Source organism: Pelobates fuscus, chromosome 5, assembly GCF_036172605.1.
Source record: "Pelobates fuscus isolate aPelFus1 chromosome 5, aPelFus1.pri, whole genome shotgun sequence".
Lineage (NCBI taxonomy): Eukaryota > Metazoa > Chordata > Amphibia > Anura > Pelobatidae > Pelobates > Pelobates fuscus.
The window spans coordinates 215,847,355-215,864,240 of NC_086321.1; the positions used below are offsets into that span (position 1 = coordinate 215,847,355).

Sequence of the window (16,886 nt, forward strand, 5' to 3'; positions counted from 1 at the left end):
TCAAGGTGAATTTTAAAGTGCATTTCAAATTTAAGGTCAAAATACCTGAACTGAAAAAAATCTTGAAGTCAGCTAAGATTTCATTTCAGTTATTCTGGACTTAGATTTTAAATTCAATTCGTTAGCACATAGGTCTGTGTTGACAGTACAACGTTTATAGTGGGCACTGAGTGACAGGAGAGCAGGAGAATTTCCTACATGCAGTTCTAGTACTCTCACTGTAGTTGCTGTGATTTTTCATCTAGCACAGTAGGGCCAATCAGGTAGTTAGAAGCAAAAGGTGGATGATGCATCAATATAACTCCCACTTCCAGCATGATAGGGGCTGTGCCAGAGGTGATGTTCCAGAAATTATTTTTGCTTTAACTATCATTTAAAGCATATAAATGACATATATAATAAATGAGGCATGTTATTTCTTAATTTGGCTATCAAACAAAAGTATTTCTATTATTCCTTCAAATGTATGCAACGTCTACAAACATGTAATGGTTGCCATATTTTCTTGCCTCATTCCTCTAAATAGCTTACACTTTACTCACCTTAATGAATTACTGTAAACATCAGAACATGTTTATGGGGCTTTTGTTTAATAGCATGTCATAAGCATACGTAGCGGCAGCAAAATGATTTTTACCTAAGGCAGCTAAAATCCTTGCACTGGCCCAGATCGCACAACCCCATTAGATATTGATAATCAATAAAAGTCATATACCTGGCGGTGCGAGATGCTAACTGTGACTGCAGAAATGTCAGACAACCAATAGGTGGCAGCAGAGCAGTATTTTGTGTTTCCGAGAGTATTATATTTGCTGGAATTTGTAAACAGTGTCTGTGACTGACATTGAATTGTATTTTTTGGCAAGCAGGCCTAGCTCGTTTCCTAAAATTAAATTAGAGTAAAATATAAAATACTTAATCCATTCTAAATTGGAGGAATGTCTGACAGAAAAGTGCAAAGAGTACCAGTCTTATGTTGCTCTTGAAATATGTAAACCAAGATAAAACAAATCTGAATTTTGTGAAGTCAGGAGCAGCCTGCAGGTTCTGCTTTTAAGCAGATAATAGAAATATGTTGCCCTGTCTAAATGTTGCTGAAAAAAAAAAAAACAGATCATGTAAGGTGAACTGTAAAAATAAAATCTATATTTCTTTCTTGGAGACAAATATAATGAGCAGATTCTACCCTGCTCAAGTCCTCGCTGCCTATGTTCCTGAAATGTTTTTATATTGCTTATTTTACTCTGCAGTATGTAATTATATAAGAGGAGCCTATGATTAATAATGCAGATTGCCATTAATATACTATAAAAAACACATTATAATAACATGAAGCTGCCACACACTTGGCATATCTCTTCTAGGTATTAAGTGAATGTTTGCCCTATTCAGTGCAGTTAGTTAGTGTTTTGACAGTAGAACACACATTGTTAATCTGGTTTCTTTAACCCAACACATCCCATTTTAAACTGAATGGGGTCAATTCGCTATACAATTTGTATCAAGGAGCTACCTGCAAATTTTAGAACAATATGTGGAAACGATCTCCAGATTGCTTGATTTGGAGATTTTATGAAATGTGACTACAATTGACTTTAAGTTCTCCTCTCACAAACCCCAAAACACTTAATTGACAATCCTTTATATGCTCTGCATTTAAAATTACCACCATATAGTCAGACCAAAATATATTTAGACATGTTAACATCATTTTAAAGTCACCATATGTGGTACTTGGCTGTACTTTGATATCAAATAGTCATGGTCAGATTCTGGTTATCTGCCTAGTGATGCTTAAAACAGCTTGACCTCCTGCCATCTTTGTCCCTGTTTATTTCAATGTTCTTCTTAGTAAGTAATGTTCATTTAGATTGGGCTCAGTTAATTGACTAAATAAGTTAATTTATTTCTTCATACTTCCATGTGTAATTTATACATAATATGTATATTCCATTCCATTCTTGAGTCTTAACAGTGGTTTGCAAACCATTTTACATAATGTTCATATACTACCCTCTGACACTTTTATGCCTCCATCTTAAGAATGCGAATGGACATGAAGAATGATTGTGGTAAGATGAGAAGACTTCAAGATAAAAGATTAGTGAAGCGGTTTTGGTGTATAAATCACACCTCTACAGTCTCTCTGCTCACAACCCACATGAAAAATGGTTTAATTTTTAATCAGATGTGACGTCACAGTGTATTTATTTTAGAAGTTTGTATATTTTGCTCTGTTGATTGAACTTTAATCACTCACAGGAGGCTCTAGCGGGCTATTAACAGAGCAGGAAATAAGTAGTTATTTGAAGTTCACTTAGAATTAATTTTAAATGCGCACTTTAGTAAATAATCCTGATACTTTAATTAGAAGGATGAAAATGGAATAACTTTAAAGGCACACCATTACATAACAGCTGCATGTTGAAGATCTTAACCAGGAATAGGCAACCTTTGGCACTCCAGATGTTGTGAACTACATCCCCCATAATGCTCTTACACCCATAATGCTGACAAAGCATCATGGGAGGTGTAGTCTAAAGCATCTGGAGTGCCGAAGGTTGCCTATGCCTGATCTAAACCATCAAGCTTTATTTTCTACTTTATATTACTTTTGCCCTGTTCCTAGATTAGTCAGGAGACATCATGAGAAATTGTCAGGATAAAATAATTTTAGAATGTTGTTCTGGGAGTATGCGTGCTTAAACTGCATGTCTCCAGAATTGATTGATACATATTTTGCATTACATGGAATTGGATGGGTGAACATTCTGAGTTGCCTTTTTTTTTATTTCATTTTATAATGAGAAAGAAATTGCCTCTAAATATAGAAATAGAAAGTGTACCGGCACTATAACTAATAATCATGCTTGTTATGTTCATGGCAGTACAGCATATAATGACATTCTGAATTACTATGCTAATGACTTTGGATCAGAAGACCCCTTTAACCTCATGGAAACCGTAAATTATTTAATGTATATGATGCGTATTATGAGTATGGCTGGAATAGGTTAGTTAGAATTCATTTTATAAATGCTTCCTGCGGAGTTTCATTTCATTGATACTCTGTATTACATCACTTACCATTTGTACACGATGTACATTTATTAGGCTCACTGCCATTACAATTGTGACAGGTATGATGGCACAGGTGGCACTGAAGATTTGATTCGTATTTGCCAGGAGGGCATTGCAAGACACAGTGACCATCATCTAACATCCTGAAAATACAAAACAAATAAAGCCTTAATTTTATCTGTATATATTGAGTGTTAATCTTGCACACAGAGTAACATTATTTTGGAAACAGTCTATTGTTTCAAACACATGAAGGAAGTTTAAATACACATGGCTGTATTTAATAACACAGAAAGATCAAAACTGTGGCTTAACAACAGTGGATGATCTTAAAATGTGGAAGTAGAGAAGCAGAATAAAGGAAGGTCTAAATAATACCTCAATATTCCTGGACAGTTGTTTCCAAGGATCTGGAACTGCCAAGTTGCCACATATATATTATATAGTTCCATACTATGTTTTCTGTTGTGCCAGACAACATGCATGCACACATATATAATAATATAGGTGCTGTGATGTATCTATCGTGAGGCAAACAAGGCATTTGCCTTGGGCGGCACTTTGCAGGGGGCGGCAAAAAAAGCCGCCCCCAAATGCCCAGGCAGATCCCTTGTTGTCCTGGGGGCTCAAGAGATGGCCACTTTTGAGTTCCACCAGGGCGAGCGGCGAGCAACGAGGGAGCATGTTCACCTGAGCTCTTGCTGCTCAGCTCCCTCGCGCACTTTTAAATGAAGCCGGGAGCTGGAATATGACGTCACTCCGGCTCCCGGCATTACTAAGCGGCAGAGCTCCCTCGCCGCCTACTCAGCCTGTCCGCCCCCTGCCTGCCTGCCCAGCAGCCCCACTGCACCGCAGGTAAGTAATCCACTCCAGCTCTCCCAGGGAGGCTGGGTGGATTTAAATTAAAATTTTAAAAAAATAATAATAATTTGTGAGTGTTGGGGGGAAATGTGTGTGTGTGTGTGTCTGTAAGTGTGTGTGTTTGTCTGTCAGTGCCTGTGTATGTGTCGGTCAGTGAGTGCATCTTTCAGAGCGTGCGTCTGTCAGTAAGTGTGAGTCTGTCAGTGTGTGTCCAAGTAATAGTGTATGTCTGTCTATCAGTGTGTCAAATCAGTGAGTGTGTGTATATGTCATTGTTTGTCAGTGTATATGAGAGTGTGTGTCTATCAGTGAGAGTGTGCGTCTGTCAGTGAGTCAAAGTGCGGCCTTGACAGGAAGGGGTGGGGAAAATTGAAATTGGGGGGTGCCTGAGCACCGTCCTGCCTAGGGCAGCACAAATCCAAAATACACCACTGCATAGGTGTACACACATCACACATATAATTCAGAAGCAGATGGACATATATTTTCTGTAGAGCAAAAGGACCTCCTATTAAAACAGAATTTAAAGTGGCAGCACAAATACTGACCTGCAATACAATTCCATATACAAACATGACATAATATAGTTAACACGTGTTATCATCTTCCAGTAAACTGCAATCTGAACAAATTGTTCATTACTCATACTGAGTAATGATGAGGTAATAAGAAGGATATATCTGTTGCAAATTTATATATATATATATATATACACAGTATCTCACAAAAGTGAGTACACCCCTCACATTTTTGCAAATATTTTATTATATCTTTTCATGTGACAACACTGAAGAAATGAAACTCTGCTACAATGTAAAGTAGTAAGTGTAAAGCCTGTATAACAGTGTAAATTTGCTGCCCCCTCAAAATAACTCAACACACAGCCATTAATGTCTAAACCGTTGGCAACAAAAGTGAGTACACCCCTAAGTGGAAATGTCCAAATTGGGCCCAATTAGCCATTTTCCCTAACCCGGTTTCATGTGACTCATTAGTGTTACAAGGTCTCAGGTCTGAATGGGGAGCAGGTATGTTAAATTTGGTGTTATCGCTCTCAGACTCTCTCATACTGGTCACTGGAAGTTCAACATGGCACCTCATGGCAAAGTACTCTCTGAGGATCTAAAAAAAAAAAGAATTGTTGCTCTACATAAAGATGGCCTAGGCTATAAGAAGATTGCCAAGACCCTGAAACTGAGCTGCAGCATGGTGGGCAAAACCATACAGCGGTTTCACGGGACAGGTTCCACTCAGAACAGGCCTCGTCATGGTCGACCAAAGAAATTGAGTGCCCATGCTCAGCGTCATATCCAGATGTTGTCTTTGGGAAATAGACATAAGAGTGCTGCCAGCATTGCTGCAGAGGTTGAAGGGGTCGGGGGTCAGCCTGTCAGTGCTCAGATCATACGCCGTACACTGCATCAAATTGGTCTGCATGGCTGTTGTCCCAGAAGGAAGCCTCTTCTTAAGATTGATGCACAAGAAAGCCCACAAACAGTTTGCTGAAGACAAGCAGACTAAGGACAAGGATTACTGGAACCATGTCCTGTGGTCCGATGAGACCAAGATAAACTTATTTGGTTCAGATGATGTCAAGCGTGTGTGGTAGCAACCAGGTGAGGAGTACAAAGACAAGTGTGTCTGTCCTACAGTCGAGCATGGTGGTGGGAATGTCATGGTCTTGGCCTGCATGAGTGTTGCCGGCACTGGGGAGCTACAGTTCATTGAGGGAACCATGAATGCCAACATGTACTGTGACATGCTGAAGCAAAGCAAGATCCCCTCCATTTGATAACGACCCCAAACACACCTCCAGGACGACCACTGTCTTGCTAAAGAAGCCGAAGGTAAAGGTGATGGACTGGCCAAGCATGTCTCCAGACCTGAACCCTATTGAGCATCTGTGGGGCATCCTCAAACGGAAGGTGGGGGAGCGCAAGGTCTCTAACATCCCCCAGCTCCGTGATGTTGTCATGGAGAAGTGGAAGAGGACTCCAGTGGCAACCTGTGAAGCTCTGGTGAACTCAATGCCCATGAGGGTTAAGGCAGTGCTGGAAAATAATGGTGGCCACACAAAATATTGACACTTTGGGCCCAATTTGGACATTTCCACTTAGGGGTGTACTCACTTTTGTTGCAGAGTGACAATGGTGGGTGTCCCTATAGAAATGGACACATACTGAGATGGACTTCATTTGAAAGGAAGTGCTGAATTCATGGGCAGGAGCCTCGTGGGCGGCTCAGCAGAAATGTGACCTCCAGCTAACTTTTGAACCTCTGAACTGATCTGGGTGATTTTTAAGTATGTTGTTCCCCCAGATTGGGGCTATCAGGAAATGTTTGTTTTTTGGGTGTTTTAAAAAATGTGTAAAAACTTTTATTTTTCGTTTGGAGATAATTGAGTTGATACAGCAATTAACTCAATTATCTCCCAAGCAGAGCGGAGGGATTGTGTACACTGTATGGGAATGTCTGAATGTAAAACTCTGTTTTTATTGGCTTGTTGATCTTGTGTCCCTGTGCCCAACAAGGTCACCTGGGTGGCACCCTTGTTGGGAAACTTGTATAAAAGGCCAGTGTGCCCCATTAAACCTTGAGTTCCTGTTTTACCCTCAACATAGAGTTTCGTCTCATGTGTGGGGGAAAAGGCTGCATCCTAGGCATAAGGCTATCCTAACTATAAGATAAGGCAGGGACTAATAAAAGTATTTAGAAAATTGGGCAGACTAGATGGACCGAATGGTTCTTATCTGCCGTCACATTCTATGTTTCTATGTTTCTATGTAAGTGACATGTTGTGAATGCCACAATGTCACTTCCGGTAGTCGCAGGCAAAGGGAAAATGTTATTTCTGGAAGCCACGAATAAGGGCAAATTACCCTAAGAAGCGGCGATTGGCTCAACCATCTCCACGTGACCAGGATAGGAAGACTGGTGTAAGAGTTTAAAATAATATAAACACCTGGGATACAGGTTCTTCAAGTTCTTAACCAAAGCAAAACCTAGAATTTGTTCCACTGTAATTTAAAGATTTCTCTTTAAAGGGTCACTCCAGACCCCTAAAGGACTCACACACAATCCAGAAGTAAACCAACACAAAAATATATATACCCCAAAATGGATATATATATATATATATATATATATATATATATATATATATATATATATATATATATAAAAAAGGAGTTTATCAAATACACTTAGAGGATGTATGGCCGTCCAGTGATCAGCACTCTATCTCCAAGGATCGGAGGACTGCTCATTGATCCACTTTGTAAGTGGAGATAAGCCTGCTGTTTCTCTGTGTGTGTACGTGCAACCTTGAATTAAATTTGTAATTTGTATATATTCTTATTGCGCTATTTTGTTCCTCTTTTTATTTTTTGAGGAGCAGTTTTGGAAGATACCAGCCATCTTGATACACCCCTGAGGGGAGACAGGCTTATTTTATCCATTATCTTGTAAGTGTTGTGTTGTGTTTTTTCCCTTTAACATCCTCTAAGTGTATTTGATAACCCCCCTTTATATATATATATATATATATATATATATATATATATATATATATATATATATATATATACATTTTGGGGTATATATATATTTGTGAGTGTTAACAAACTGTTATAAAATTGGGAAAATATAGCACATTTATTCACATTTTTGCTTATAATAATTTTTATACATGCAGTACACATAATGAAACAGAACTCAAAAATCGATTCATGCCCTGGTTGGTAAATGCCTTGTTGATAAATGCCTTATATGACTAGGATCTAAATACATTTTTGGTAGTTAATGCTAACCCTATACCAAACCCTCTACTTCCATACAAACCCTATACCTAACCCTAAGTTTACATTTATCGGCTGATACCGGGTCGCTCTATGTGAACTGGGATTAAACACTGCTCACACAAGACTTTTAAGCGGGGGATTAAAACCTGCTCACACCATGTTCAAGCCATGGGTATTTCAATCTCTATTTAAAGAACTGTATCAGCGCTTATATTGAGTGCTGTTTACAGCTCACTTGTCACACTGAGGCCATTAAATATAACCCAGGTACCGATTTATACATGGGACTCTCTGGTGTGAGCAGGGATTTAACACTGCTCACACCAAAATATTAGGACATGTCAGTATGCCCTAGCATCGATAAAGCCAGTGCTTTGTGAGATGTAATGACAAGTGCTAATGTCGCTAAGGGGTTAAAGTATTCCTTAAAACGCCACATGTTATTTACAGTAAAGAAGATCGATAGGTAAAGAATGCTTATTTTTTTTCACTGTTTCCATGGTTATTTGGAAATCAGATATCAATAATTATTTAGAAACTCAAAAAAGTATGTATTAAAGTATGTTTCCACCCACATGGCTGAATGTAAGACTTTTATAACTAGTTACTGAATTGGGATCAACCTTTTTACCCTTAAATGTACTGATCAAACATTTTTATCACGTACAAATTTCACCTTTCCAGATCTCTTTTGCATTTGATTAATTCACTCCTAGTCATTAAAAAGAGTGCCACTGGTTTCTGAGGATCTGATGCCTTAACATGTATTTCAAACATTCTCAGGGCTATTTACTAAATTAAGGATTCAAAGGAAAAACTCCAAATGATCATCATGTCCGAGGTCTAATTCTAAACAAAAAATCTTAAATAATTATCAGAGGATAGTGCAGAGCAGAGCCCCGACGTGCGTTTGCCGGGATTCTCCTCTGCATTATCATCTGATAATTATTACTTTAAGATTTTTTGTTTAGAATTAAACCTCGGACATGAAGTTCTTTTGGAGTTGTATTTGCAGGGCACGTTCTTGACTTATCCTCTCCTAATGGTGCTTACCTTAGATTAGCAGATAGCTTTCTAACACACATAATAGGTGCCCTTGAAGGCACAGCTTAGAAGTTTACAGTATGACAGTTAAAAGCACTATATTAGAATATTAGTCACCTACTCAGTGATTTCATTTTTTTAGCTGGTATTGGTGACGGCCCAGGCTGAGTTCCTTCTTTAGGCCCAGGGGAGATAGCGCAGCTAAGCGGACAAGGGCATATGTAGGAGTGTGGGGATAGATGCATGGGATTGGTTGGGAAAGAGTGTGTGGGTGGGATTATGTTCTGTGTAAGTTAGTGTGGGGGAGGTCTTACCTCAGTGCCACTTGGGATTCGGGCCATTTTGTTCTAGGCTGCATCGCGATTCCCCACTATGTACATACATGAAGTCTATAACTTTAGCTTTGCGATACTAACAGTTCCCTTGTATCATACAGATTGACTATATTGTTATATTTACTCTATTCAATATTTTGTGTCTCCTGGGATCGCCAGTTTTGGCTTTGCTGGCATCTCTTAAGAAACACTACAGCTTTTTATATCTGGGCTCAGCCTGCTATTCCAGCAATATACTCATTGATTATCAATTAATCTGACTTATATTTTTCTTTTACAAACACTTATCATCTTATATGTTCTTGGATAATTTGATATAGTTTTTTCTTTTCTTTATATTTTTTTTTGTTTTATACGTTTGACAGTCTTACTACTAATCAATTTTTTTCTAGTTTATCTTTCGATTTTACGAACAGTAATATTTAAATTAATATATTAAAGGTTACATTTTAATTAAGAGAAGATATTGTGGTGAAAAGCAATGGACTTATGCATACGAAGAAAAGGACAAAGAACGTTTTTCAATGACTTTGAGGGGGCTGCATCATTTAGTCATTACAGACTTTATTGTGAAGGAAACCAGCAGCCAAAGACACCTCAATCACTATGTCAATGCAATGAGCTTTGACATTACAAGTGGAAAGGCCAGATGGGAGAATAAAAAGGGCCAGAGAGCAATACAATCAGGGACAATCGGACTAATGAGGCAACAGGAACTGGAAGAAAGTGATGGGAACAATGGATTTGGCTGTTTTGTCTCTCATTAGGTTTATATTGTGGTAAAAACTGTGTACAAGTTCCCTTTTAGTTGTATCTTTGGGATGATTAAACATATGCCATACAAAGAAAGTGTGTGTGTGTGTGACGTGTAATGGTGAGCAGTGCATTATGGGAAATAAGGTCATTGAGGGGTTCTAAATTATTTTTTAATAAATGGTTACTGCAACCACCATGAATACAACAGTGATTTAAATTGGCCATGGTGGCAGGAGTCTTTATGGACAGCGTTTCAGCTTGAGACTGCGCAAACAGAGAAGTCTGCAGTTTTGTGTCGAGGACTACTTACACCCCCAGCACATGTGAGCGGCAGCCCAGATCTCTTTTGCTGGATGTCAAATGTCAATTCTGTGCAAGAATTACTTCTGTCGTCAGGGCAATAATGACAGATGTAATTATCTTCTACAATTCGCACAATGCCTGCGAGGGGAAGATTTCTTTTCATCTGCAGATGAGAGTTAGCAGATGTCAGGAGAAGAGGATGTATGCACGTTATTAGTTTATTGATTTAACTTGATATTGTTAGGATTTTAATACATTTTTCAGCAGAATCTTCTTTTGCTGCCACTTCCTGTTCCTGTGATATTACACAGTAGTTGGTGTCACCCATATTGGACATCTGAGCTAATTATACCAGGAGCCAAGTTATTATGGGGTCCTTACAAGGTGAGCAAGTTTTTCTTACTGCATATGGTTATTTAACTGGGCTCAATATTCTGCACAATTGGTTTATTTTTTTTCTTCCTATTTTATTTTGAAGCACTACAGAACATCTAAAGAAGAAATGGATGTACATCCTTTAGGGATAGATAGAGCCAATAATTTAAGGGCTCTTTTAAATGTGAGTTAAATGGTTTACAGTATATTTTACAATGGGACACCTTAAAGCAATATTACTCTACTATAATTTTTCATTTCTTTTTAAAATAATTTTGGCGCTCCTTCTATTTATTATTATTATTATTATTTATTATATTAATTTTAACAGTGCTCCACTTTGGTTTCAGAGTGGTCACCACACATTTATTACACATAAACGCATATCTGTTAGTGTGATGTGATAGGAGAAACCCACATTAGTGTTGTAGCTGCTGATTGAACATTACACCATTGGGGTTCATTATAATAATATATAGGTTTTAAGCACCTGTTTCTCAGATTTATTTTTAGAAAATAAAGCAACACAACTTTCTTTCTGCCTTCTGCTTGGTACTCCTGAAACTGAAGTAAGTAAGAGGAAATTAACTTGATGAAGAAAATGTTGTCGCCCCATTCGCTCCTCAGTGGTCCTGTAGGTTTAACCCCAGAAGATAAAACATTGCCTTACCTTGAAGGTTTAAACAAGACTCTAGTAGCTGTCACACTGACACTAGAGACACCTCTGCTACAATGCCATGTTTACATATACACAGAGACTCACACTCATTCACTCACTCACTCACACTCAATGGTCCACACAATCACAATCAGTGACCAATGTACACATACATTCACTGACTCATGCAGAGTGACACACACACACACACTGACTTATGTAGACTGACATACACACATAGACACTGGCCCAAGCATACACACAAACTGACTGATGCAGACTGACACACACACACACACAGACCCAAGCAGACACGCACACACAGAGACTGAAGCATACACTGACCCAGACACACACACACAGTGATCCAGGCACACACAGACTCAACCAACACACGCACAGACACACACACTCACTGACCCAAGCAGACAGACACACACACAGATCCAGACAGACAAACACACACTGAATCAGACAGACAGACACACACACACGCACACTTATCCAGACAGACACACACTGATCCAGACACACACTGATCCACACACACACACACACACACACACACACACACACACACAGACCTGAGGACACAAAGACCCAAGCAGACAAACACACGGACCCAAACAGACACACACACACACTGATCCAGACACACACGCACTGACCCAAGCACACACAAAAATACTGACTAAAACAGGCTGACACACACCATGAAGTCCCCTTCTTGCCTTTATTTTATGATAGCTCTCCATAGGTCCCAGTTCAGGCCTGGCTGCCTTCATGCTCTTTGCTCCACCCCCACGACCCTCCTACCTTCTTCACCCAGAGTACAGGGGAAGGGGCAGAGGCGATTGTACGATGCACCCATCGGCTGCCGGGATATGAGGAATTGGGGGGGGCAGCTTTCAGTGCTCTTTGCGTGCTGAGGTGGATGGCACCGGGTGCTAGTTTACCCCTATGTAAGTGCTCCCTAGCGCCTGCGGCATGCAATACAGAATGTGTCCCACATATAAGGGGGCAGCACAAACCAGCAGTACAGCTGCTGCTGCCCCCCCCCCTCCCTTTTCAAAAAGCGCTCTAGGCGGCCACCTAATCTGCATATAGGACACGTCGGCCCTGGTGGGAGGAGGTATGTTAAATAAAGTATGACTCCTATTAACTTTAAAGAAACACAATAGGCCATGTGTCCCTCCCACTTTAAATACTGCATTTGAAAACATTGCAGTTTCATAGCAAAACATTGCATGTTAACCTGCATCTAGTGGTGGTCAGAATGACTGCTTCTAGAGGCACTTATATAAAACAGATGGTCAGACGGTCACAGAAGATCATCTGATTGGCACATTGTGGCATTTTGCCTTGCATGTGCACTAGCCTCCCAATGCTTTCCTATAGAAAAGCATTGGATTGGCTGAAATCACAAATCTTGATGATCTCAGCTAAAGATGCAGAGCTTGAGTGGGGAGACCGGTGCTGTGAGGGAAAAAGGTTAACTACCCTTTTAAAATCTGGCAGCGTTGGCCCAGACACCTAAACGTTGATGAGAGCACTATAACATAAAGGAATACATATTTGTATTCCAAATGCTATAAAACACCTTTAAGCAGCAGTTAGTCTCACAGCTCACAGTCTAATCACATACAAATTATCACTTCTCCATACTGCACAGCATGACATCGCACTGTGCAGATAATTGTAGTATCTTGTATTAAAAGATAATTGTAGTGTGTTGTAATATCTTTTTTTAATACCTTCTAAGAAAAGACAGAATGATAATATATATATATATATATCTTCTTAGTTTTGTTTTTATATTTCTGGAACTTAGTAATCACAAGGCATAGTGATTATATTACGTAGAAGTCAGGGCTCGAGTCCTGCAGGAACGCGTGGGAACGGCGTTCCTGCACTTATTTCACAGGAGGAACGCCATTCCCCCTGCAGGCACTCAGGGGGCGGCAAAAAATGCCCTGTGTTCCCTCTGCTATGGCGGGTGGCTCTCTCTCCCTGTCACACGCGGCGAGGGAGCTGTGTCCTCTCTGCTCTCTCTTGCCGCGCCGTTTTCTGATGCAGGGAGCCGGAATATGACGTCATATTCCGGCTCCCTGCATCAGCAAACAACCCACGTGGCGAGTGGGAGCAGAGAAGACACAGCTCCCTCGCCGCGTGTGACAGGGAGAGAGAGCCGCCCACCTCACTGCAGCCCCACTGGACCCCAGGGACCCATCCATGCCAGCTTTCCTAAAAGGTAGGGAGGCTGGGTGGGTGGGCAATGTTTATTTTAATAATAATAATAATTTGTATATGTGTATGTCTGTAGTGTATGTGTGTATGTTTGTTAGTGTATGTGTGTGTGTGTGTATGTCTGTTAGTATGTATGTGTGTGTGTGTATGTCTGTTAGTGTGTGTGTGTGTGTGTGTATGTCTGTTAGTGTGTGTGTGTATGTCTGTTAGTGTGTGTGTGTATGTCTGTTAGTATGTGTGTGTGTGTGTATGTCTGTTAGTCTATGTATGTGTGTGTAGGTCTGTTAGTCTATGTATGTGTATGTCTGTTAGTTTATGTCTGTTAGTGTATGTGTGTATGTCTGTTAGTGTATGTGTATGTATGTGTGTGTGTGTATGTCTGTGTGTGTGTGTATGTCTGTTAGTATGTGTGTGTGTGTGTATGTCTGTTAGTGTGTGTTTGTGTCAGTGTGTGTGTGCAGAAGTGTATGTGCTTCTGTTAGTGTATGCATGTGTATGTTTGCGTGTATGTGCTTCTGTTAGTGTATGCACGTGTGTGCGTATGAGTGTATGTGCTTCTGTTAGTGTATGCACGTGTGTGTGCGTATGAGTGTATGTGCTTCTGTTAGTGTATGCACGTGTGTGTGTGTAAGTGCTTCTGTTAGTGCATGTTTGTGTGTATGTGTTTCTGTAAGTGTATGTTTGTAAGTGTCTGTCTGTTTGTCATTTAGTGTGTGTGTGACTATTAGTGTGTGTCTGTCAGTGTGTTTGTGTGTGTCTCTCTGTCAATGAAAGAGTGTTTGTCAGTGAATGTGTGTGTGTCAAATCAGTGACGTCTGTGTGTTTGTCACTGAGTGTGTGTGTTACTGTCAGTGTGTATCTGCCAGTGTGGGTGTCTGTCAGAGAGTGTGCTTAAAGGGACACTATAGGCACCCAGACAACTTCAGCTCATTGAAGTAGTCTGGGTGCAGTGTCCCAGTCCCCTTAAACCTGCAAGTGTAATTATTGCTGTTTCTCAGAAACTGCAATAATTACCTTGAGAGGTAACTCCACCTCTAGTGGCTGTCTACCAGACAGCCACTAGAGGGACTTTCGGGTGGTTAGGTGACCAAAAGTCGCCTAACTGATGCTGGACGTCCTCACCCTGTGCATGAGGACATCCAGCATCTGCTAAATACCCATAGGATTTTAACCCCCATCAGTGTCGAGTGGGGGAGGGGAGGACATGAGGGAGGGGGTCACTATAGGGAATTATAGTGCCAGGAAAACAGCTTTGTTTTCCTGGCACTATAGTATTTCTTTAAAAGGAGCAGGAAAAGGTGGAGTCTAAAGAGGAAGGGGTGGGTTCTTAATCAGGAAGCGGTGCACCCTTGACAGGAAGGGGTGGTAAATTTAGATTAGGGGGTGCTCAGGTATAGTCATGCCTAGGGCAGCTCAAAATTAAAATACACCACTGTGTGAGTGTCTGAGTATGTGTGTGCGTCTGTGAGTGTCTGAGTGCATGTGTGTGTCTGTGAGTGTATGTGTGTGCACGCGTTTATATATGCATACGAGTGTTTTTTTTGGGGGGGGGGGGGGTGGAGGGAGTTCCCACACTTTTTTTCCCCCAGGACTTGACCCCTGCGTAGAAGCACGGGTAGAGGAGTTTCATAACATCCCCTGTGCACTCAGCTTAATGTGATACAATTAGGATAACCTGTTAATATATTACTACCAATTCTGAACAAGCATGAGGTACTGCTGAGTTTTTCTGAACTCATCAGCTCACAAGAAGCTGTGCCATTAGCTTATCAGTGTCCTTGTGCCAAGATATGCTTCCTGGATTCAGTTGCACAGCAATTCTCTATAGTGAGTAACTGGTAACAATTGTTGGACAACATTTTCATTTTAAACCAATTACAATTGAGACTAGTTGGCACTAGCATTGATGTGCCCCATGTTTAGACATTCCGTTCATGAGTAAGTGCAGGGCCCGGGAAATTACTGAAATACTCATCTGATTATGTTGATTTTGACCACGCTGACAACTGTGGATATTCTTTCTCAAATATAGTATGTATTTAAATTTTTAAGACAAACTTTAGAATAATATCTCCAAAAAATGCTTGGTATGATCTCATTTCAGCAACATGCAGCTGCACCCTAACATTTATATAGACGAGGTTATTCAATAAATCGGGAATTGGCATAAACTAGTCGCAATAGAACTGATCCTGCATTATTATATAAAAAGGTGCAAGTATTCCATGTACCCCTCTGTTATTACTGTCGTTGATACTCATGTGGAATGCCGTTGGGGTACCACATAAGCGCTGTCATATCTTTCTGCACCACAAAAATAAAGAATTAAAAAAAAAAAAAAAATCGGGAATTGTTGGCAATTTTATTTTAAAATAGTAAATAGTAAACTGAGCATGTTACATTTCTGTTTATGTAGATGCTGTTTCAATGAGTAACACTTACCTCGTAACTGCACAACCTATACATTTGCCATTTCCAGGGCCAATACATCTAAGGCAGGGGGCGTCACAGATCCTGCATCTACCAGATTCATCATAATATTCACCTATGAGAGAAGAACAGTAAATCTGTAATTATAGGCATTTAGAAGTGTAAACACTCATTTATATTAATACAGTATGCCGAACCACCTGACAGCAGTGTTAGTAATCATTTATTATGAGGTCTCCATCACCAATTAACTTACTGATAGCAGTGACTTAGTTCCAAACTAAGTACACCATAACAAATTTTCACATTTTACAAGTTATGGTACAAAAAGGTCCCCTGTTTACATTGACTTTATTTACATTGGGAAGATGCACCAATCGTTTTGAGAAACATTTCAGTCTGATTAATTGAAAGAAAAGGTGAAGAGGCTGTCAAGATCCAAGCAAAATAGGTTGTTAACATATTTCCAGTAATCCATTTCACTACTATGTTATTGTGGTTTAGAAAATAGTACACCATTTTTTTTGTTTTAATCTTGGGTAGATAAAGGTGAAAAAAAACTAAACTTGGTGCCTATCTGCTCAAGAATAAGTTTCCTTTACAAACAAAGCAGGGAAATAATGATCAGTGGAGGCAGGTCTATTGGGGTAGTAAGGCAACACCCACTCACTCAGGTTTAGTTGTCATAAAACATCTATTGTTGTGGTAAGGTAAGGACTAATGATAAATGTGTTAGAAAATAACATATTGAGTCTGGTATGATTAGTTCTTTTATGTTAGTGGTTTTGGGGACTATAGTGTCCCTTTAATGTGAGGTTAATTAGAGATTAGTGTCACTAATAATATACTGGATTGCCTACTTACAACCAGATGAAGATGGTGATGGGCTCTAGCTGCAGTCTGGCTCCACTGGTCTGGTGTAGAACTGGATCTCTGGAGGCTGTTTGTAACTGCGGTCACAAAATTCAATGTTCTGGGAGAACAGGAAGCAGCTCC

At 39.9% G+C, this 16,886-nt stretch overlaps 1 protein-coding gene across 1 annotated transcript in view; it reads right to left on the minus strand.

The window, feature by feature from the left end:
- PCSK5 (proprotein convertase subtilisin/kexin type 5) overlaps nt 1-16,886 on the minus strand; it is a 399,481-nt gene that overhangs the window by 66,928 nt on the left and 315,667 nt on the right. The window contains exons 21-22 of the mRNA XM_063455029.1: nt 15,903-16,005; nt 3,088-3,224 (exon numbers count right to left, since the gene is read on the minus strand). Of these exons, the coding sequence (XP_063311099.1) occupies nt 3,088-3,224; nt 15,903-16,005 (240 nt within the window). The remainder of the gene's footprint in view (nt 1-3,087; nt 3,225-15,902; nt 16,006-16,886) is intronic.